Here is a 22,372-nt window from a genome sequence, read left to right on the forward strand (position 1 = left end):
TTCTGCTTCCCAACACCACTCCGTTACTCCAGCCTATGAACCATCAAATTATTTCTAACTTTAAGAAGTTCTACACTAAAGCACTCTTCGAGCATTGCTTTGAGTTGACTGAAGCTACCAATCTCACTCTCAGAGAGTTTTGGAAATATCACTTCAACATCGTTGCTTGCGTCAAGATGATCGAAAAGGCGTGGGTTACCAAGAGAACTTCAACTTCTGCTTGGAAGAAGCTTTGACCGGAGTGCGTTGTCGAACGTGACTCTGAGGCATTTGAATCAGTACCCTTGGAGCCTAAGTCAACGAGATTGTGCCTTTGGTCAAGAGCATGGGTCTAGAAGTGGATAACAGTGATATCGATGAACCTGTGGAAATCACAGCGAAGAAATGAGCACTGAAGAGCGTATGGAGTTGCTATGTGTTTCACAGCAGGAAGTTGTGGAAAGGAGTTCTTCAAAGGAGGAGGAGGCGGTAACAGCAAAGCAGCATCTTCTGATGCAATAACAGAAATTCTGGAAGCACGGGAATCGGTTGTATCGTACACTGAAAATCATTATCCCAATAAAATGGTGGCTATGCGTGCTACAAATTTATTTGACGATAATGCTGTATCGCATTTTCGCCAAGTGTTGAAGTGCCGGCAGAAGCAAATGACAGTAGATAGCTTCCTAGTAAAAAAGAATTAGTTATGTATCGTGAATAATAAAGTACATAAAATTTTATGTATGATTTTCTTTGAAGTACTTTTAGTACTTTTTCTGCGTTATCGTATTTTACTTTAATTTTTACAGGATAAATTGTTTCTCTTAACGATAGTTTCGCACTACGAGTAAGATTCTGGAACGAATTATGCTCGCTATGCGAGGTTCCACTGTACCTAAAACAAATTAATTTGAAATAGCAGCATGTTCAAAGCAAGCAGAGCGTACACAGGCAACGTTTAACATGTGCCTACGATATTGTGCAGTGCACCAGACGGTTAACCTGAACAAATTCAGTACATTTAACAGTCGTCTCAAGTCTATCTGAATGCCAAATGACCACCAACAACATTCAGTATCAAAATTCTATGTTAGCTCACAATGAATACACAATATCAAGCTGCAAACTGAGGCACTAAATGACTGTGTCCAATGTTGCTGCATCCCAAACAAATACTTTAACAATAGCGACCCAAAGACCCTGATAATGCTCTGCTTGCTCCCACTTCAGCTATCTCATGTGACTGGACTGACATCCTCGGTCATAAGAGCTACTGCACTATATGATGTTATACAGGTTTTCAAACACATTTGAATATTAGTAAGAGAATGTCATTTGCTTTTAAAAAAATTAAATGAGCGTATGGCATCGTTGGCCAGGAGGCCCCATGCGGGAAAGTTCGGCCGCCAAGTGCAAGTCTTATTTCAGTCGACGCCACAATGGGCGACTTGTGCGCCGGTGATGAGGATGAAATGATGATGAGGACAAAATAACACCCAGTCCACGAGCGGAGAAAATCGCGAACCTAGGTGGGAATCGAACCCAGACCCTGTGCACGGGAGGCAAGCACGTTCCCATCCAGCTAAGCAGACGGACATTTGCTTTTAGTTGCACATTGTTAATTAACTAGCATAGACTTACAGTATGTATTCTGCACGAAGCAGAACAGTGATTGCTAGTAAACTGACAGTCTTTCTTATCTTTTGATGCTTGCGCACTATGAGTATGTTGTTCAGATAACTTCCTTATAATAGTTAATTCTCAAATTTCTTATTAAATGAAATGAACATAAGCAATGAAAAATATTGTATACAACTGATTCAGTGGGTAGCCTTTTCGAGTAACTGTGCAGAACTATTTATTTTGGCACTCAACAATTATAATATATGTTTTTATCTATAATAAATACATAGCATGTTTTGTCTGTATGTCGTTTTATGGTTAATTTCAAGCGCTGGCAGATGATGTGTCATATGTATTTGTAGCGCGTCTGTAGTTTTGGTTACAGTTGTTACAAACAATTTTCCACACTAATGTTAATATCTTTGCTAATATTAATTGTACAAACCTGGTAACAATTTTATAGGAATCGTTTCTTTATTCCGATTTCAGTTCTATCTTTAGATTCTCTGTAGCACATTTGGAAGCGATTTTAATACTCTTGATGAATATTTTCACTGCACAAAAGAATTAATGGGTGACTTTTTTTGAAATCCCGACATTTATTCTGAAGAGAACTACAGTTGCTATTCACATTACATGTAGCGTCACACCTAATTCAATTCCTCCAGCTGAAGTGGGTGAGTTAAAAACCTGAACTGAAGCCATCGTAGAAGGAAACAGTACGGCCGGCCGAAGTGGCCGTGCGGTTAAAGGCGCTGCAGTCTGGAACCGTAAGACCGCTACGGTCGCAGGTTCGAATCCTGCCTCGGGCATGGATGTGTGTCATGTCCTTAGGTTAGTTAGGTTTAAGTAGTTCTAAGTTCTAGGGGACTGATGACCTCAGATGTTAAGTCCCATAGTGCTCAGAGCCATTTGAACCATTTTTTGATACATCTCTGCCAACGATGAACAAGTTTTCTGAAGCGGTCATGGAAGGAGTCGACACTCTGTTTCCGCAACCACAGCCTCACAGTTCTCTCAAGCCTTCATCAGAAGCGTAATGATGACCCCGCAGATGGTCTTTCATTATCAGGAACAGATGGAAGTCAGATGGTGCTAAATATGGACTGTATGGAGGATGCCGTACGGTGGTAGGATTCAGTCTCTGAAGTTCTGCTGTTGTGGCACTTGAAATGGCTGGTTTGCCAAGCAAAGCAATAATGTGACCCACGCGTTCTTGTGAAATGCCGATTGTGCTTGCAATTTCTCTCTGAGTGATATGTCGATCGTCCTGAATCAATCTGTCAACATTTTGCTTGTGAAACTCGGTGGTTGCTGTCACAGGGCGTCCAACTCTTTGTTTGTCACGCAGTCAAATGTTCCCACCTCAACATCTTTAAACTTACTCGCCCAACGACTCACAGTACTCACATCAACGCAATCATCATAAACTGCTTTCATTTTCTGATTAATCTCCTTTGGGGTGACACCTTCTACTGCCAAGAATTCAATGACTGCACGTTGCTTAAATCGCACTGACCGACCGTCTGCGCAGGGTTCCATACTTTACACTGTAACAACACAACCGTTCAATGCTAAGGCTTCCCGCCAAATGGAGCTGTAGAGAAGAGGCTACGGAACAAGCCAGAACCTGCTGCATACCAATGCTGCCAACTGTTGAAGAGTTACGAAGGTGGAGGCATTACTTTTCAGTCAACGCTCGTAGCTTTGCAGCAAGTCCGGAATGTTCATTCAGATTGACTTTTATAGATAGAAAGTCTCTCCATCATAAAATTATAATAAAATTTTCGGAGTCCTCCCTTCTTGTGCTATGTATATAGCACTGGACTCGCATTCGGGAGGACGACGGTTCAATCCCGTCTCCGGCCATCCTGATTTAGGTTTTCCGTGATTTCCCTAAATCGTTTCAGGCAAATGCCGGGATGGTTCCTTTGAAAGGGCACGGCCGATTTCCTTCCCAATCCTTCCCTAACCCGAGCTTGCGCTCCGTCTCTAATGACCTCGTTGTCGACGGGACGTTAAACACTAACCACCACCACTATGTATATAGTATAACTGACCAAGCGAACACGGTGTGTTTACTAGGTGTGAAGAGTAAAGCACGACTGTTTCGAGTTGTTACCATCATTCGAATTACCCACAAGCAGAAATGATAACTGTACGCTATTGAAAGTGCTGACTTTTACAGACTGTCTCGAACTTGATTATAAATTACACTATATGATTAAAAGTATCCGAATACCCATCTGTAATGCGGAATTGACCAGTAGATGTCACGAAAGAGGACACACCACAAAAGGAGGTGCGGGTACCGTGTTGTGGTTAGTGGAGCAGTAACAGCAGGGTGGGTCTGTCAGGAGAGCTCAGTGACTCGAGTGCAGGCTGGTCGCTGGATGTCACCTGAGTAATAGATCCATCACGGACATTTCAACCCATCTAAAACCGTCCAAGCCAACCTCGGTGATGTGATTTTAAAGTGGAAACGCGAAAGAACAGTCGACTTCAACCAAGGCCAGGCAGATCTCATGTACTGATGGACGGGAACCGTCGAGTATTACAGGGGAGATGGTTATTAAAAAGCACATGTAATCAGCGGAAGAAATCACCGATGAGTTCCAAAGTGATATCGCGAGTCCAGTTAACACAGTGACTGTGCGTAAGGAATTAAAGATACTGGGGTACAATGGTCAAACAGATGATCATAAGACATCCATTTCTGAAGTCAATATTAAGTGACATTTAAGGTGGTGTAAAGAGCCATGCCACTGAACAGTGCTTAACTAGAAACAAGTGATGTGAAATGATGAATCACGCTATACCCCATGGCAGTTTGATGGAAGGACTTGGGTTCTGTGAATTTATGGAGAACTTCACCTGCCATTATGTACAGTGCCAATAGTGAACTGCAGAGGAGGTGGTGTTACAGTGTTGTGGTGTTTATCGTGGTTAATGTAAGGTCCTCTTATTATGCTTAAGAAGGCCCAAAATGCATTTTACATCATTGTGTACTGTCTACAGCAATGGAACAGTTTGGAGACGATGAGTGTCTGTACTAGCAGGACAATGCACACTCTCTTAAAGTAGCGTCATTGATGAACCCAATCAAACACCTTCCGGATTAGTTAGAATATCGACTTCTCTCCAGACTGCAGAATCCAGCATCACTACCTTCTCTGGTTTCGGCTCTTGAGGAAGAGTGGGCTGCCATTCCTCCACATGCATCCAGATACCTCACTGAAAGTGTCTCCAGCAGAATTCAAGCCGTCATAAAGGCGAAGGGTGAACACACCCAGTCTTAATGTCCACAAACAGGTGTTCGGATACATTTGATCAGACTGTGTCAGTGTTCCCAACTACAAAGCTAGAGCACTTGGGCTCGACTCCCCTTAGTCTTGGGATTTCTTCTGTCATTTATCGTGTTTTTTTCGCATTCAACAATGAGAAAAATGTCAAATTCACCGCATTTCAAAGTCCGCGTTGAGCTTTAGGTCTTCCTATAGCTGGCTGAATAAGTCACTTCAAAAGTCGAAAGAAGCCAAGGGCATATCACCTCTAACAGCATATTGCGTAGTAAAGCAGTGTAATGTTCGAACCGACATTCAGGTCGAGCACAGCTTTACTTGTTTTACACCAAAGCAAATGTAATATAAAAGTCCTAGCTAGGTCAATAGCCATAGCAGTTCCCTTAGTCGACGCAGTGCTGTTCAACTGACTGCACTTGCCAGGTCTTCCTCCTCTCTTTCCCCCTGCTAACGAGACTACGGCCAACAGAGACTAATCTACAATACTTTCCTTAAGTGCAGCAAGACTGCTAACACTAAAACGGTGGAAATCAGGACAAAGGTACGTAATTATTTGTGGAAAAAGATGTTTATTTTTGGAAAAAGATGTTTATTTACGATTTTGGTGTGCACGTACTTTACTCCCACAGTTTACAACAATGCAAAACAAAATACATTTTCATTTTTCCATTAGCATCGGTATTTAAGAAACTTAAAGAAACAAGACAACTTTAGGGGTTGAAATTGATATAAAGTCACTTAAGAATTGTTGTCAGACTAATCTAACGTATACAGTAAATAGACCACAACTATGACCTAGTATTTAATCGAACTTTCACTGTTATTAATTACTGCGAAAATCCTCTAAGGCACTGATTATACAGGTACAAGGGCAGTGATCTCTTCTTCCGAGACTGAGGTCCACTCCATTCGAACTGCAGTTTGCAGCTCGTCCGCAGTCTAAAACTGTCCTCCACTGCGATAAACACGTCGTGCAAAGATTGTCAGCCCCCCCCCCCCCCACACCACCACCACCCGTCGTAGACTCTCCATGGGATTTAAATCCGGACTTCTCGATGACTAGCTCAGAAATGGAATTTCTTCATCTTGAAACCACGTCTTTCTCTTGTCAGACCTGAATCCTAGCGTTTTCGTGTTTGAATAGTAAATTATCATCGTCAAATCTCTCATACCTACGATCCAATTAAATTTCAGCATTCCTGTGGAATCATGAGACTTCATTTTGGAATGCAGCTATGATATGTTGGACGTGCCTTAAGCACAAAATGCTGGCCAGATCATAACGCTGTCACTGTCAAATTTTTTATTCATCCGAACGTGTTCTTCTGTACAGAGATTATGCCAGTACTACTGCGAAAACCGTGTGGCCCATTAAACTTCTTCTCATCACTGAAAATTACTTTTTTGCATTCTGCAGTCCACGACATATGTTCTTCCGCAAACTTCAGTCGGGCCTCCTCATGCGCATTGTTTCAAGATGGATTATGGAGCCGTTTCTGAATACCAGATTCGCATCCTGAGCCAGGATTTCTGTAACGCACGTGGGAGTGAGTGATAACTGCAAATGAACCACTATTTGAGAGGAACAGAAGCTTGACGTAGAATCAAACGCGTATCTGATGTTGACAATTTTCGTGTCCGGCTATATTTGCCATTTTTATCATACTGTGCACCCAGTCTGAGAAAATTGTCAGTAACACTACTGGAACACCCTGATTTCTTAGCAATCTGGCGTTTAGACAGGGCCATTTCTTTGTGCAACTTAGTGCTCGCTTGTACGTTACCCGACAGAGGTTTTCCACGCTGTGTTATCACAATAACTGCCGTACGACATTAGCAGACATGCCTCCAAACTGTAACTGCAGCGAACATTTAACATTCACTATTGCGTGGGTCATCTAGCGAAGCTATCTTTATATCAACTGCCGCCCCTTCCTACCCGAAAGACTGCTTTTATTTCAATTTTTAAGTACTCAGCCTAATTTTAATGGTGAAATGCGAATGTATTTTAGTTTGCTTTATTGTAAACTGTTCGCGGAAAATGAATACTATACCAAATACGTAAACCAAGGTGTTTTCTACCGATAACCACAGGCCTTTATACTAATTTCCACTATTGTATTGCATTTAGATGTCTCCTTGATATAATCATGCAGATCTCTGTTGTTTGTAGTGCTAAAATGCTGTTTATGTGTAAGAGATGTTCAACTGTAATTATTTATTGAAGTTCAGCGTAGTTATAAATATTGACTTGTCAAATATCTAATGTCTTGTACTGTACACATGAGAGTAACTGGGCAAATTAGAAATAAAATACAGTACAGAATATGTGAATACAATTAGGACTGCGCTATTGGTACAGAGTAACATGAACAGAATTTGAATCTAAAGTATCCTAAGACAGCACTATCCATAGTTCACAGCACAACTATACGAAAATGTAACGCTTTGTGCGAAGCTGCTGGACATACGAACTCGTCTGAATTAATTGAAAATGTTTTACGAATAAGTCTGACTAATCTTTGAATTACAAGATGACATTACATCTATGCAGTTACATAAAGCTTTGGGATTGAAAAATTTCATAAGAGACATCGAGTTTCACTATTTATTGCAGCATACTGACAGCTACCTATGGAGATAATAGTATCAACAGACGAACTGAAGACTTCTTGTCTTTCAACACCAGAGGAAGAACATACAAACTGTAGTATGATTTAAAAACAAATAGATATTTTGTATTGCTTTCCATGGCCAGTGAAAGATTACATTGAGCTGCAGAAGTATAAGAGCCCAATAAATGTTGAAGAAATCTGGTGACGAGTTTCAGATGAAGTCGTTATAGAAAAATAAAATGTGGAGTTGATGTGGAATCACAAAGAAATTAATCGCCAAAAAGTAGAGTGAAATTAGAAATTTCTCTAATGTTTACCCAAGAAAGTCATAATTTAAGTCTTCTATCGCTGTCCTGAAGCAAAACGATTTTCAGGAGACGTAAAGTGTCGCTACACTCTATGACATGTGTAGAACATATTTTCTATATATCACAATGGCAAATCTTTCAAAATCAAATAAACTTTTTGACAAAATATTTGAACAAAAAATTGTTCTGAAAACCAATTTAAATGCATCAAAAAGTATATTTGCTTTATACATCTAAACGCCAAAAAATTGGAGCAAGAAAAGTTTGTCCATCTCAAACTTACCTGTGTATTATCCATAAGCCATTTTATTACAAAAGGCGAATAAATGTTTTGTTCATGTAAATGAATATTTTAATAAATGTGTCTTTTTTATTTGCAAGTAATGAATACTGTAATAATAAATGAAAAGTAAACTGATGCTTTTCATTTATTATAATGTTCTTCTACCAAAAACTGACAGAAGATTCTGTTAACATAATACTGTAATAATTTTTGTCTGTAGTATCATTTGAATAAATTTTTCTCAGATCTGGCCCATAGCATGTGCAATGTGGATAAATCACCTATGGTGACTGATGGTTATGTTTTCTACCATTTTTATCCTTTCAGATCTATTTATTTGCTCAGCAATGATTACCCCTAGCTTTCCAGGTCATCCTTTGCATTATTGTACTTAATTCTATTGTCAATAAGTTGGAGTATTTTGTAAGCTATTAGAGAGTTTTTCATACCTACAGTAATACTACCTCCCTGAACTAATTATACAGTAATAACTGCACCCAATGGCACACGAAAGAGCACTTCAGTGTCACAAAGAATAGTATAAAATTTCTTTGTTGTGTTCCTCAGATCTTGAATCAAATTTCAAGTCCCCTATGCAACTTTTTTGCTTTTTGATTTTGACACTACTGTGCAAATTTTTAAATTGTCATTTACTGCTTTTGTATATGCTCCTTTTTTTATTCTTTTGGATTTCAGCATTGCACTTTTCACTAACAAGTTATGAGATGAATCTGTACTCAAACCTAGATACATTCTGCTATTAAATTTGACTCCTACACATTTTTCAAACGATGATGTAGTCCACATGATATGTTCTTGCAGACTGTTTTTTAAATACACAATCTTGTCTTGTGATTTTGAACATAAGTCTTCCTTACTATCAGCTGAAACCTTCTGCAGGACTCTTAAATCCTCCCTTATTTCCTGGAGCTCATATAGAGAACTAACATACCTATTATAATGTATCAAAACCACCAAATTTTAGACTTCCTCCACTGATGTTATTTACTGTTTCTTTGGTTTTTATGCATATTTCCTCTGATAATCAAAAGCTTAAGCTGACTATTGAAAAAATTTTGAAGGTATTCCAGTTAAAGGAAATGAGGAAGGGTGATGTGATTTTCATAATTCTCATTTAGATTTTATGTGTAAGTCTGAAATTTATTTGCACACAACACATAACATTACTAAAGGAGAAAAAAAACATAATACTGTCTTATATTTTTGTTATAAATAAGCTGTGAAACTACAATCAGGCATACAGTAGGTTAAGACATACATAAACATACATTAATTATTACAAGTCTTTCTTAAAAAATAAAGAGATGATATTGGTAACAAGATATGTTTCTATCATAATTTCACATTAAAGATAAGACATTTGTACTTTTACTTGCAGCATAAGCTGCAAAATTATAAATAAGGACGTGTTAGTGCTATAACTAAAGTATAACTATACTACTTCCCACATAAATATGTTATTAAAAGAGCCAAAGATGGCCCCAGGAACATAACAGTTCATTCATGTTAGGTGACTTGTGCTGTCTTGCAGTTTTAAAGCAGTGAGCATGGAAAGGAAAGCAATGTTTATCAACAAAAGATCTGTCACCTAACATAAAACACGCTACGTCTAATGGCCCAAAAAACAACTGAGGTTTGAAATGTTACTGCCTGTGAGAAATAGAACAGCATTTTATGTACTTTCCTCAGCAAAAATCAACAGTTTTCTTCCACCCTGAATATTTTATTGAAAGGCAAGAGTTTTATAAACTTATTTTGCTGGACGGTTCATGTTTTTACATTCATAGGTGAGTAAGGCACTGATATATCACTTAGTACTTCAATTTTATTATTATTATTTTTTTTGCCTAGAAACTATACTGAGTCAAACTGCACTAGCCACCGCTAATGTCAGATTGACTTTTTTATTTTTGACATGTGAGTAATGGATGAGAAAGGCACTTTCAAGTAGACGTTACACATTACATGTCAGAAACGGATCTTAGCAAGTTTTTATTGGGTATGTGAGCTCCTAATCTTACGATTGTAATTTTATGAAACTACTCTGTGAGACAACGAAAACTGAGAAACACTATATAGTGAAGCCTAGTTTCTGATAGTAATGGGAGAATCTGAGAATTTTTATTTCAGAAAATAAAGATGAAAATAAAATGTTTTAATAAGCAGAAATTCACACTGTTAAGGCATTTATTGCATTCAGTACTTTTGTAGCTACACATTGTTTAAAGTCTCTTCTGGTAACGGCAGGTAGAGACGGGGAGGGGAGGGGGCGATGCCAGCATGAGCAAATGATGGTAGTTGTCTCACGTTCTCAAGGTCATCCGTGTCTGTTCAGGACAGGCAACGCGAGCGCTCCTACTGGAGGTTAGCTTCAGTCACACTCGACTCAGTCATGTGTCGATCACAAGGTTATTTTGATCGATCGGCAGCAGTTTCGATGTATCGCCCGCGCGCGGCAGCACTGGCGCGGCGTGCTGGCGCCACTGCGGCTCCTCAGAAGAGCGGCACCTCGCAGACGCCGTAGAGGCGGCGCGTCTTGCACGACAGTTCGGCCCAGTGCCCGTCGTCGCGCAACGCCCAGCAGTTCTTGTCCGTGGCGTTCCTCCAGTGTTGCGGCGCTGGCTTGAAGAAGCGGCGTTCCGACACAGAAGTACCTGCAAGTAGCCACACCGTCAGTATAGCTAATGTCTCTCAGCTTTTCGCGGTACTGTCTACTACACAGCTGACCACTAAAATTGCAACACTGCGAAGGTGGCATGCAACATATATCAAACTGGCATAAAATTGTACACTGATGAGCCAAAACATTATGAGCGCCTGTTTAATAGTTTGTTTGTCCGTCTTTGGAACGAAATACACTGGTTCTGCATATCAGGGACCCAACGGTTTGTTGGTAGGTTTGTGTAGATCTGTGGCATTAGATGTCTATGACCGGTCATGTCCTTTGTGTAGATAACTGGCCGCTGATTTGTGTACTATCGATAGTGACCCAAGAAGAGTTCCATAGATTTTACATCAGGCGAATTTGGTCGCCGGGACATCAACGTGAATTCGCTATAATGCTCCTCAAACCACTGACTCCGAGACAGGGACAGTTATACTGCTGGAAGATGACATCGCCTTTAGGGAAGACAGCAAGCATGAAGGGATGCAGATGGTTTGCAGCTGTCAGCTTGTCTTCGATTACTACCACGCAAGTGCATCAGTCTCCCATTGTGTAACACTGCTCCCACTATCCCGCGTCTGTGGCGCGCTGCACGTTTCGAGCCGCCGTTCACCTCGTTGACGGCGTTTGTGAAGACAACCATCTGCCTAGTGCAGCAAAAATGTGATTCACCAGAAGAGACGACAAGTTTTCTTTCATCGACGGTCGAATCACGATGTCCTCTGCCCAATGCAATCGTAGCTGACGATGTTGTTGGGTCAACATGTGAACACATAGGGGTGGTCTGCTGCAGAGCTCCTTGTTCTACAATGTACGAGGTGCATTCGTTCTAAGGCCTCCGATTTTTTTTCTAATTAACTACTCACCCGAAATCGATGAAACTGGCGTTACTTCTCGACGTAATCGCCCTGCAGACGTACACATTTTTCACAACGCTGACGCCATGATTCCATGGCAGCGGCGAAGGTTTCTTTAGGAGTCTGTTTTGACCACTGGAAAATCGCTGAGGCAATAGCAGCACGGCTGGTGAATGTGCGGCCACGGAGAGTGTCTTTCATTGTTGGAAAAAGCCAAAAGTCACTACGAGCCAGGTCAGGTGAGTAGGGAGCATGAGGAATCACTTCAAAGTTGTTACCACGAAGAAACTGTTGCGTAACGTTAGCTCGATGTGCGGTTGTCTTGGTGAAACAGCACACACGCATCCCTTCCCGGACGTTTTTGTTGCAGTGCAGGAAGGAATTTTTTCTTCAAAACATTTTCGTAGGATGCACCTGTTACCGTAGTGCCCTTTGGAACGCAATGGGTAAGGATTATGGCCTCGCTGTCCCAGAACATGGACACCATCATTTTTTCAGCACTGGCGGTTACCCGAAATTTTTTTGGTGCTGGTGAATCTGTGTGCTTCCATTGAGCTGACTGGCGCTTTGTTTCTGGATTGAAAAATGGCATCCACGTCTCATCCATTGTCACAACTGACGAAAAGAAAGTCCCATTCATGCTGTCGTTGTGCGTCAACATTGCTTGGCAACAGGCCACACGGGCAGCCATGTGGTCGTCCGTCAACATTCGTGGCACCCACCTGGATGACACTTTTCGCATTTTCAGGTCGTCATGCAGGATTGTGTGCACAGAACCCACAGAAATGCCAACTCTGTAGGCGTTCTGTTCAACAGTCATTCGGTGATCCCCCAAAACAATTCTCTCCATTTTCTCGATCATGTCGTCAGACCGGCTTGTGCGAGCCCGAGGTTGTTTCGGTTTGTTGTCACACGATGTTCTGCCTTCATTAAACTGTCGCACCCATGAACGCACTTTCGACACGTCCATAACTCCATCACCACATGTCTCCTTCAACTGTCGATGAATTTCAATTGGTTTCACACCACGCAAATTCAGAAAACGAATGATTGCACGCTGTTCAAGTAAGGAAAACGTCGCCATTTTACGTATTTAAAACAGTTCTCATTCTCGCCGCTGGCGGTAAAATTCCATCTGCCGTACGGTGCTGCCATCTCTGGGACATATTGACAATGAACGCGGCCTCATTTTAAAACAATGCGCATGTTTCTATCTCTTTCCAGTCCGGAGAAAAAAAATCGGAGGCCTTAGAGCTTGAATGCACCTCGTATGGAGAACAGTCTGCTCCGAAACAATTGTGTATGCACCAGCATTATGCTCTTTCAGCAGAGATGCCCCAGATCACCGTCTGTCCTATTTTACAGTGCAGACAAGCCTCCAAAGTCTACGTTTTGTGAAGAGCCGTGGACATCCAACCTTTTAGCGACTAGTGGTAGTTTCAGTGTCCTTCTACCTCTTTCCATAGATGCTTACGACTTAGCACTTGAACATTCAAACAGTTCGCCGTTTTCGAGATAGTCGTTCACAGGCTCTGCATAATAACAATCTGCCCTTTGTCAAAGTCGCTTATATCAATGGATTTCCCCGTTTGCAGCCCATATCTTCGCTAGAATGACCCCGTCCATGTCTGCTACACTTGCATACTTTTGTTACAGCGGCACGCGTCCGCAACGCCACCAGGGTCATCCAACGTCGCAGTGGGCAGTGGTCGTAATGTTTGGCTTATCAGTGCATTACATGCCTGGATACGCAAGTAACTTACATTTCTTCGCAACCACACAAAGTATTTACAGGGGTTGGACAAAAATATGAGAACACCGGGAGGAATGTGTGCTTGGGCATAAATGCAGCCTCTCGCCGAGCCTGCTGGTTGCGCTGTTGTGTTTGACCACGAACGTGACTGTGCAATGCCCTTAATAAGTTTGAAGAGTCAGTCGTGGTCAGAACAGTGTTCTGTGTAGTTGTGGTGGATTATGTCGGACGTAAGTGAATTCGAACGTTGGCAAACTATTGGTGTTCGTATGGTGTGGGCTACTGTAACCAAGGTACCCGAAGTGTTTGATATTTCAAGAGGCTGCGTATCGAAGATTTGTACCACATACAGGAAAAGCGGGAAAACATCACCCGCTAAGTCACAACGCGGACTAAAATGTGTGTTGCGTGATGAGGATAGACGATCATTGAAGAGGATTGTTACGAAAAATAACAGAATGATAGCTGCAAAAGTCACTGTAGAACTGAATGTCGCTTTCGCGAAACTGGTCAGCACCAAAACGACACGAAGGGAGTTCCAGAAGGAGCGAATTGCAATGCAAACTAGAATTCCAAAACCACTCATTAGTAATGCAAATTCCTGTAGCAGGAAAACGAAGTGCCAAAGTCACAAAACCTAGATAATGCAGCAATTGAAGAAAGTCGTTTAGTAAGATGAGTCTTGCTGTACACTGCTTCCAACTACTGCCCGCTTTTATATCCCAAGAGTGAAACATGGCGAGGGTTCAGTGACGATTTGGACAATTATATTGTCGTATTCCTCTGGATCTATGCACTCCGTCTTCAGGACACAAGTGGCCTATCGGGACCATCCGACCGCCGTGTCATCCTCAGTTGAGGATGCGGATAGGAGGGGCATGTGGTCAGCACACCACTCTCCCGGTCGTTATGATGGCTTTCTTTGACTGGAGCCGCTACTATTCGGTCGAGTAGCTCCTCAACTGTTCAACTGTGTGTGAAATCTTATGGGACTTAACTGCTAAGATCATCAGTCCCTAAGCTTACACACTACTTAACGTAAATTATTCTAAGGACAAACACACACAGCCATGCCCGAGGGAGGAATCGAACCTCCGCCGGGACCAGCCGCACTGTCCATGACTGCAGCGCCTTGAACCACTCGGCTAATCCCTCGCGGCAGCTCCTCAATTGGCATCAGGAGGCTGAGTGCATCGTGAAAAACGGCAACAGCGAATGGCGGCTGGATGGTCACCCATCCAAGTGCCGGCCACTCCCGACAGCGCTTAACCTCGGTGATCCACTGCGGCAAGGCCGTTGCCTCGGGATCTATGAGTACTCTCCAATGTCTATCACTGGCAAGTGTTATGTGAGCATTTTCGCTGATCAGGCCTATCTCATGGTACATTTTTTTCGCCGATTATGATGCTGTCTTACAAGACGACAGCTTGCATCGTCCAAGACTAGTTTAGCAAGCGCGACGATGAATTGTCGCGTCTCCCCTTGGTTCCACAGTCACCGGATTTGAATGCTTATTGTGCCTGTTGTCTGTTTTGGAGAGATGTGTGCATGATCACTACCCACCTCCGTCATCATTACCTAAACTTGCCACTATTTTGCAGAAAGAATGGTATACGTTTCCTTTGCAAGCCATACAGGACTTGTACTGATTCATTCCAAGACGACTGGAAGCTGGTCTGAATGCCAACGGTTTTTCTACATTGTATTAGGCATGGTAATTGTTTTTGGCGTTTCCATATTTTTGTCCAGCCACTGTACATTCTGTATACAAGAAAAGATTACATAGCTGGTTTATCATTCCGAGATCACCCTTAGATGTTGGGAAGAAGATGGTGTTATGGCTGATGTAAAAGGGAGAAAGATCTGGCAATGAGCGTCGGAATTCGACAGCGGCTGATCTTGGCCTATCAAGACTCCAGTTTTTCTCACGTTGCTTGGGATCCGACGAATATAGAATCGGTGTGTTCAGTATGATCACACTCATCTCCATGAAGCATATAAAGAGCACCACACCACTATACTCTGTTCATCATTAAATTGTTCACGAACGCAAACTTTTTTTTTCGGATATGTCCGAAAGAACAGATACCATTCATATGGATGTATATGCAACGTGAAGGCTTATATGATCATTCAGTGCAGAGCACTTTTCGCCTGAACTTAAGTGGGACTTCACTTGATGTGAAGAGCAAAAAAGAGGAGAACGGGCTATGGGACAATACTCTGGTAGTGTGCGGCAAATGGGAATTTGAATTCAGTGGGGTGGTGTGCTTGGGTAGTCCGTTCAGTTGCGTCTAACCACTGTGCCAAGGTGGTGTAGATGGTTAACCTATCTGCCTAGTAAGCAGGAGACCTGGGTTCGAATCTTGGCCATGGTACAAATTATAACTTGTCGCGAATGAAGTTTTTCATTGCTTGAATGCGGCAGAGATCGGTATTTCTTCTTTCTGGACGTGTGTTATTTATTTTCAGAAAAGTCCTAGCATATCTCGATATGGAGGCTTTTCGACTGTTGCCCTGGCAGGCATGCTCTCCATACCTCTCAGACAGTGAAAACACCTGGTCATAGGTTCCTAAGAGACTGGAATGCCGCCACTTGGCTGTCTGCGCAATTGGTGAAGAGCACCTGTGCCTCTCACCCAAGCTCATTTCAACTCGATACCCAGCCAGGTCACAGCCATTGTTGCTGCCAGAGCCAGCAGCTCTGTCTACTGAATTTCGCATCCTGTGTGCCCCCAAACCACCTACAAATTGAATCATGCTTTTTTCCTATTATACTGTATACACACAATAAACACAATATTTTGAAATATATTTCCACCATGTGCATGTTAATTACACATTTATTGTCAATGAACAGTCAAATGGCAGAAATTTCTTCCCCTGCAAAGGAAAGATCATTAATAAACAAAGTTTCGTTATTTGCTACCCTTCCCTGTGTTGCAATTTTAATGTCAAACTTAATTACATTACACCGGTGTTCCAAAACATATGCTATGAGTTTGACTTTGTACCTGCTGAGGACTGAACAATTTTTTTATAAAAAATACAGAGTAAATATAAACTGAATCAGTCATTTCTAAGAGGTCTTATCTCACAGTTTTTGGTAAAAGTATTTTATTGTAGCCTGTGGTTTACTAGGGATGGGTGACTTGTGTTGTGCTAAAGAGGTCTGTCTCTGGTAGCTTTTGTTGATGCAGGATACCAATAATATTTTTAATTATTTCTGAACTGCTCCTTCTCCTGGTGAACGGGCAATTCAGCAGGGAATCCTGATTGTAAACTGTCCTAAAAGAACAAATGTTCAGTTTACATGGTGTATATGGAAGACATTTTTGATTTTCACAGATGGTGACCAAATTTCTAGAAGAAACGCGGACCTCCGTGGAATCTCAAGAAAGAGAAGCCCAATCAAAAGTATCCTTTCAGTCTTGTTTGTTATTCAGAATTCAGGTACAACTCTGTCGATGCAAACATGATGATGCGTTAATGCACATCGTTAAACCAAATTTTGCAGAACACTGAATTGGGACCACTCTACAAAACTGGTGCGCAAAATTAATTTTTAAAAACATTTGATTTGTACGGAGACTCAAACTGATGTTTGACGTTGACAATGAGTGTAGCTTAGAATGAGGCGATGGGGAGTATTTGTTTGGCCTGACTTCATTTAAAAACAAAACTGTAAATGTCCACCGAAACACAAGAGACTCCTAGGAAGACATCCTGTGTTTCTCTGACATGTAAACTACCCAGTAAGTACAGCCACATAAAAGGTCTGCGTGATCATGTTGGACAGTTCAAATGCTAAATTCTGGATTACTTAGCAATGCCTAGCGTATTTTCTTTTTTTTAAATTTAAGCTGCGCGAAAGACACACGTACCATCACTGTGCGTGGGGTCTCCCTCGCGGCCGTAGACATCGCGCAAGCCGATCCAGGCGTACTGCGCGCCTGCCTGACGCAGCAGCGACGCGGCGTATTCGTTGAGCGCCGGCGACGTCAGCGCCGCCAGGCGGCCGCCCTGCAACTCGCACAGCCGGTCGGCGCCCGCGTAGTCGGCCTGCTGTGACACCACCTTCATGCAGGAGCCGGAGTTGGGCTCGTGGGAGAAGCCGTCACCGCGCACTGTAACAAAACGTCGACACCTCTTACGCTCTGCCTCGACAAGGCGACGATTATAAAGTACGAAAGGTGATTATGAAGTTATTATTATCACTTCAAAAAAGATAAATTACATAATTAATTTTTAGTTTGTATGCCTGTCCATGTCTGCCGTCCTGAAAAATAACGAACGAATACCCGTACCGTACCATGGCGCTAGACGAGTCAAAACAAAACAATGCAGCCGATTGACAAAGGGAAGTCATGACATATGAAAGTTGCCTATCCTACAGTCTGACAAGGGAACGCCCCATCGCACCCTCTCAGATTTAGTGGCGTGATGGCCCACTGGATAACCCGTTAAAAACTGAGCTCAGATCATGAAAACAGGAAGAAGATGTACTGAACTGTGAAAAAAGAAGCAAAATAGAAATAGAGAACTATCCAAGGTCAATACATGCAACTTCGAGCAAACTGAAGACACCCAGCGTCGTTGTTCTGTGGATACGGTGTTGGACTGCGAAGTGTATGAGATCTGTGTTCAAAACTCCCTTGCGGCCCCATTTTTTTTCCCACAAACTTATGAACTGCCGTCCGGTCATTGATGTATGTGTTCTCTTTCTATAGTCTTTATAACAGGAAGGAGCAGGAGCTAGGAGGGAACAACAGAGAGGATAAAGAAGATGAGGTCAGCCTTCTGCATGACGAGAGAGATATACAATAAAAAGAATATATCCACAGAGGCAAAGATAAGCCACTACAAGGCAACGGTGAGGAATGCAGTATTGTATGCTGCTGAGACGATGACACTAGGAAGAAATGGGGCAGAACAACTAGAGAAAGAACAGAGAAAAATACTGAGAAAAATACTAGGTCCCAAAAGAGGTGGAGAGAGGTGGATGCGAAGACCTGGGGAAGAATTGTACCAGAACATGAGAACAATATCCGGGGACGTCAGACTGAAAAGGGCAAGGTTTTCTGGACATGTAGTTACAGGGTGTTTCAAAAATGACCGGTATATTTGAAACGGCAATAAAAACTAAACGAACAGCGATAGAAATACACCGTTTGTTGCCATATGCTTGGGACAACAGTACATTTTCAGGCGGACAAACTTTCGAAATTACAGTAGTTACAATTTTCAACAACAGATGCCGCTGCAAGTGATGTGAAAGATATAGAAGACAACGCAGTCTGTGGGTGCGCCATTCTGTACGTCGTCTTTCTGCTGTAAGCGTGTGCTGTTCACAACGTGCAAGTGTGCTGTAGACAACATGGTTTATTCCTCAGAACAGAGGATTTTTCTGGTGTTGGAATTCCACCGCCTAGAACACAGTGTTGTTGCAACAAGACGAAGTTTTCAACGGAGGTTTAATGTAACCAAAGGACCGAAAAGCGATACAATAAAGGATCTGTTTGAAAAATTTCAACGGACTGGGAACGTGACGGATGAACGTGCTGGAAAGGTAGGGCGACCGCGTACGGCAACCACAGAGGGCAACGCGCAGCTAGTGCAACAGGTGATCCGACAGCGGCCTCGGGTTTCCGTTCGCCGTGTTCCAGCTGCGGTCCAAATGAAGCCAACGTCCACGTATCGTCTCATGCGCCAGAGTTTACACCTCTATCCATACAAAATTCAAACGCGGCAACCCCTCACCGCCGCTACCATTGCTGCACGAGAGACATTCGCTAACGATATAGTGCACAGAATTGATGACGGCGATATGCATGTGGGCAGCATTTGGTTTACTGACGAAGCTTATTTTTACCTGGACGGCTTCGTCAATAAACAGAACTGGCGCATATGGGGAACCGAAAAGCCCCATGTTGCAGTCCCATCGTCCCTGCATCCTCAAAAAGTACTGGTCTGGGCCGCCATTTCTTCCAAAGGAATCATTGGCCCATTTTTCAGATCCGAAACGATTACTGCATCACGCTATCTGGACATTCTTCGTGAATTTGTGGCGGTACAAACTGCCTTAGACGACACTGCGAACACCTCGTGGTTTATGCAAGATGGTGCCCGGCCACATCGCACGGCCGACGTCTTTAATTTCCTGAATGGATATTTCGATGATCGTGTGATTGCTTTGGGTTATCCGAAACATACAGGAGGCGGCGTGGATTGGCCTCCCTATTCGCCAGACATGAACCCCTGTGACTTCTTTCTGTGGGGACACTTGAAAGACCAGGTGTACCGCCAGAATCCAGAAACAATTGAACAGCTGAAGCAGTACATCTCATCTGCATGTGAAGCCATTCCGCCAGACATGTTGTCAAAGGTTTCGGGTAATTTCATTCAGAGACTACGCCATATTATTGCTACGCATGGTGGATATGTGGAAAATATCGTACTATAGAGTTTCCCAGACCGCAGCGCCATCTGTTGTTGAAAATTGTAACTAGTGTAATTTCGAAAGTTTGTCTGCCTGAAAATGTACTGTTGTCCCAAGCATATTGCAACAAACGGTGTATTTCTATCGCTGCTCGTTTAGTTTTTATTGCCGTTTCAAATATACCGGTCATTTTTGAAACACCCTGTAGGATGAGTATGGACAGAATGACGAAGAGAGTGTAGGAAACAACTGGGAGGGGAAGGGGAAAGACAGGAATCAAGTGGGTTGTTGAACTTCGGAAGGACTGGTTGGACTTGGGGATCAAGGTCGAAGGAAAGCAAAATTGGAGGAACAAATATACACCAACAAATGTGCCGGAGATCAATGGCAGAGAAGAATACAGGAAACGATTAGACCAGTGGAGCAGACAGGAGAAACGGAAACTGAAGACCTCGGAAGAAGAGCGGGAGAGAAGAAGAGAAAGAATGAAGAGGTTCTGGGAGAAGAAGAGGAAAATGCAGTCCACGAAGGGGCTACCTGTGGTCCTACAGAGGCCGTAACGCAAGAAGAAGAAGAAGTTACAGAATATTAGTCATGTGGTAAGAATATATTACTGTCGTAAGTAAATGTGACGAATAGCGAGAGCAGGCGAAATGCCGTGTAGACCTGTCGCAGAAATGAAAACATCAGATAAACGGGTGGGAATTACTTTTCAACAAAGGAACTCAAGAGTCAAAACTTGAAAAACGTTAAAAACATATGTTTTGATAGAGCACAAGGAAAACTGTATGATTATGAAGCTTGCGTTCATTTATTGCAGCTTATGTGACGAACTATTATGTTTTCATCATTTCTTTGTAACTGTCACATTCACATTCATAGGAACACCTAAATTTGGCAAGGAGGCATATCTCATTCATTTACCAGGCGTATAAGTTAGATGCGTCGATAAGAGATTCCTATCATATGACACACCTACTGTCTCCAATGTCCTATATGCCACACCAGACGTGTTTTCCGGTGGAGGATTCGGTTGACATGTCGCATTGTCATTAAACGTTTGGGGTTCCATTTCGAGAGTCACTTCCTTTCGGCTGCTAATAGAGTAGTTGTGCGAAACCAATTTACATTACAGGTCCCTTCCGCTGCTGCAAACGGACGTACAACCACGACACACACATACAAATTTGAATACAGCGAACAGACTCGTCAGTTACGAACGGGCTGTTCATAATTTGTGGAAGAAAAGGCAAGAGGGATTTTGAACACTGATCTTGTGCGTCGCAGTCCAATACCGTAACCATAAAACCACAACGCCATGGCCCGTCTACTCAACTTGATGTTGCACATATAGACCTTGGTCCGTTCACTGTTTCTGTTTTGTTTGTTTTTGCACAGTTAAACACACCTTCTTCCTGTTTTCATCCTTGATCTGTGTTCGGCTTTTCACGGGCTTGTCCAGTGGGCCATCTTACCACTAAATCCAGGGGCGGGGGCGGGGGCGGGGGCGGGGGCGGGGGCGGGGGCGGGGGCGGGGGCGGGGGCGGGGGGGGAGGGGGTGCGATGATGAGGGGTTGCCTTGTTAGCAACGACAGTACCGGTGCATGCCAGAGGTGTCAGAACGGTTTTCGAGCACTTCGCTGATTCATTCGTTTCTGTTATAGGGTCCCTTACCTCAAACTGACCTTACCTCAAACTGATACCTTTATCCTTCTAAAATGTTTATAATATCATCATATAACACTCTGTACATATATACATTCATGTACAGCAGCCGGCGCCTGTAACTTTGATTGTCTGTAGCGTCGGTGGATGGCGTTTCCAGATATGGGTTCGCATGTAAAACTTGCTCAACTAAGTCCTCTCTACAACCTCTAGAAGTGTGTAACATGAACTGTTAAACACCCTGTATATTACTAAGAGATTATCCTGGAACCCACACCGAGTGAGGTGGCGCACACTGGACTCGCATTCGGGAGGGCGACGGTTCAAACCCGCGTTCATTTTTCCGTCATTTCTCTAAATCGCTTCAGGCAAATACCGGGATGGTTCCTTTGAAAGGGCACGGCCGATTTCCTTCCCCATCCTTCTCTAATCCGAACGCTCCGTCTTTAATGATCTCGTTGTCGAAGGAACGTTAAACATTAATCTCCTCCTGGAACACAGAAGCAAATAAAGTTGCAGGTTGCCTATCCAGCGGCTCCCAGGGGCAACAAAAATTTGCTGTTCAACATATCGCGGTAATTATTAACGGATTTAAAAATTTAAAATATTGTAATTTCTCATTAAGAGATATAAATTTACGTTAAAACTTTAACACAACAACACGAGTATTGTTTTGTCGCAGCATAACTGTCTGCAAGCAAATACGCGGACGTAGTTCATCCAGTATTTGAGAATGAGGGACTTTGCGACTTCCAACAAACTTTCACATAATTTCAAACACCCCACAAAATGATGAGAGGAAAAAGTTTATCACTTACTACATTTACACTGCTTTTGCACTAAAACTTTAGCATTACACGTG

At 42.6% G+C, this 22,372-nt stretch overlaps 1 protein-coding gene across 1 annotated transcript in view; it reads right to left on the reverse strand.

Annotated features, from left to right (window-relative positions):
- Positions 1-9,903: 9,903 nt before the first annotated feature.
- The window catches only part of LOC126187772 (uncharacterized), a 43,884-nt gene continuing 31,415 nt past the window's right edge, over positions 9,904-22,372 (reverse strand). The window contains exons 3-4 of the mRNA XM_049929038.1: positions 17,291-17,533; positions 9,904-10,785 (exon numbers count right to left, since the gene is read on the reverse strand). Of these exons, the coding sequence (XP_049784995.1) occupies positions 10,625-10,785; positions 17,291-17,533 (404 nt within the window). The 3' untranslated portion in view covers positions 9,904-10,624. The remainder of the gene's footprint in view (positions 10,786-17,290; positions 17,534-22,372) is intronic.

Source organism: Schistocerca cancellata, chromosome 5 (assembly GCF_023864275.1).
Source record: "Schistocerca cancellata isolate TAMUIC-IGC-003103 chromosome 5, iqSchCanc2.1, whole genome shotgun sequence".
Taxonomy (NCBI): domain Eukaryota; kingdom Metazoa; phylum Arthropoda; class Insecta; order Orthoptera; family Acrididae; genus Schistocerca; species Schistocerca cancellata.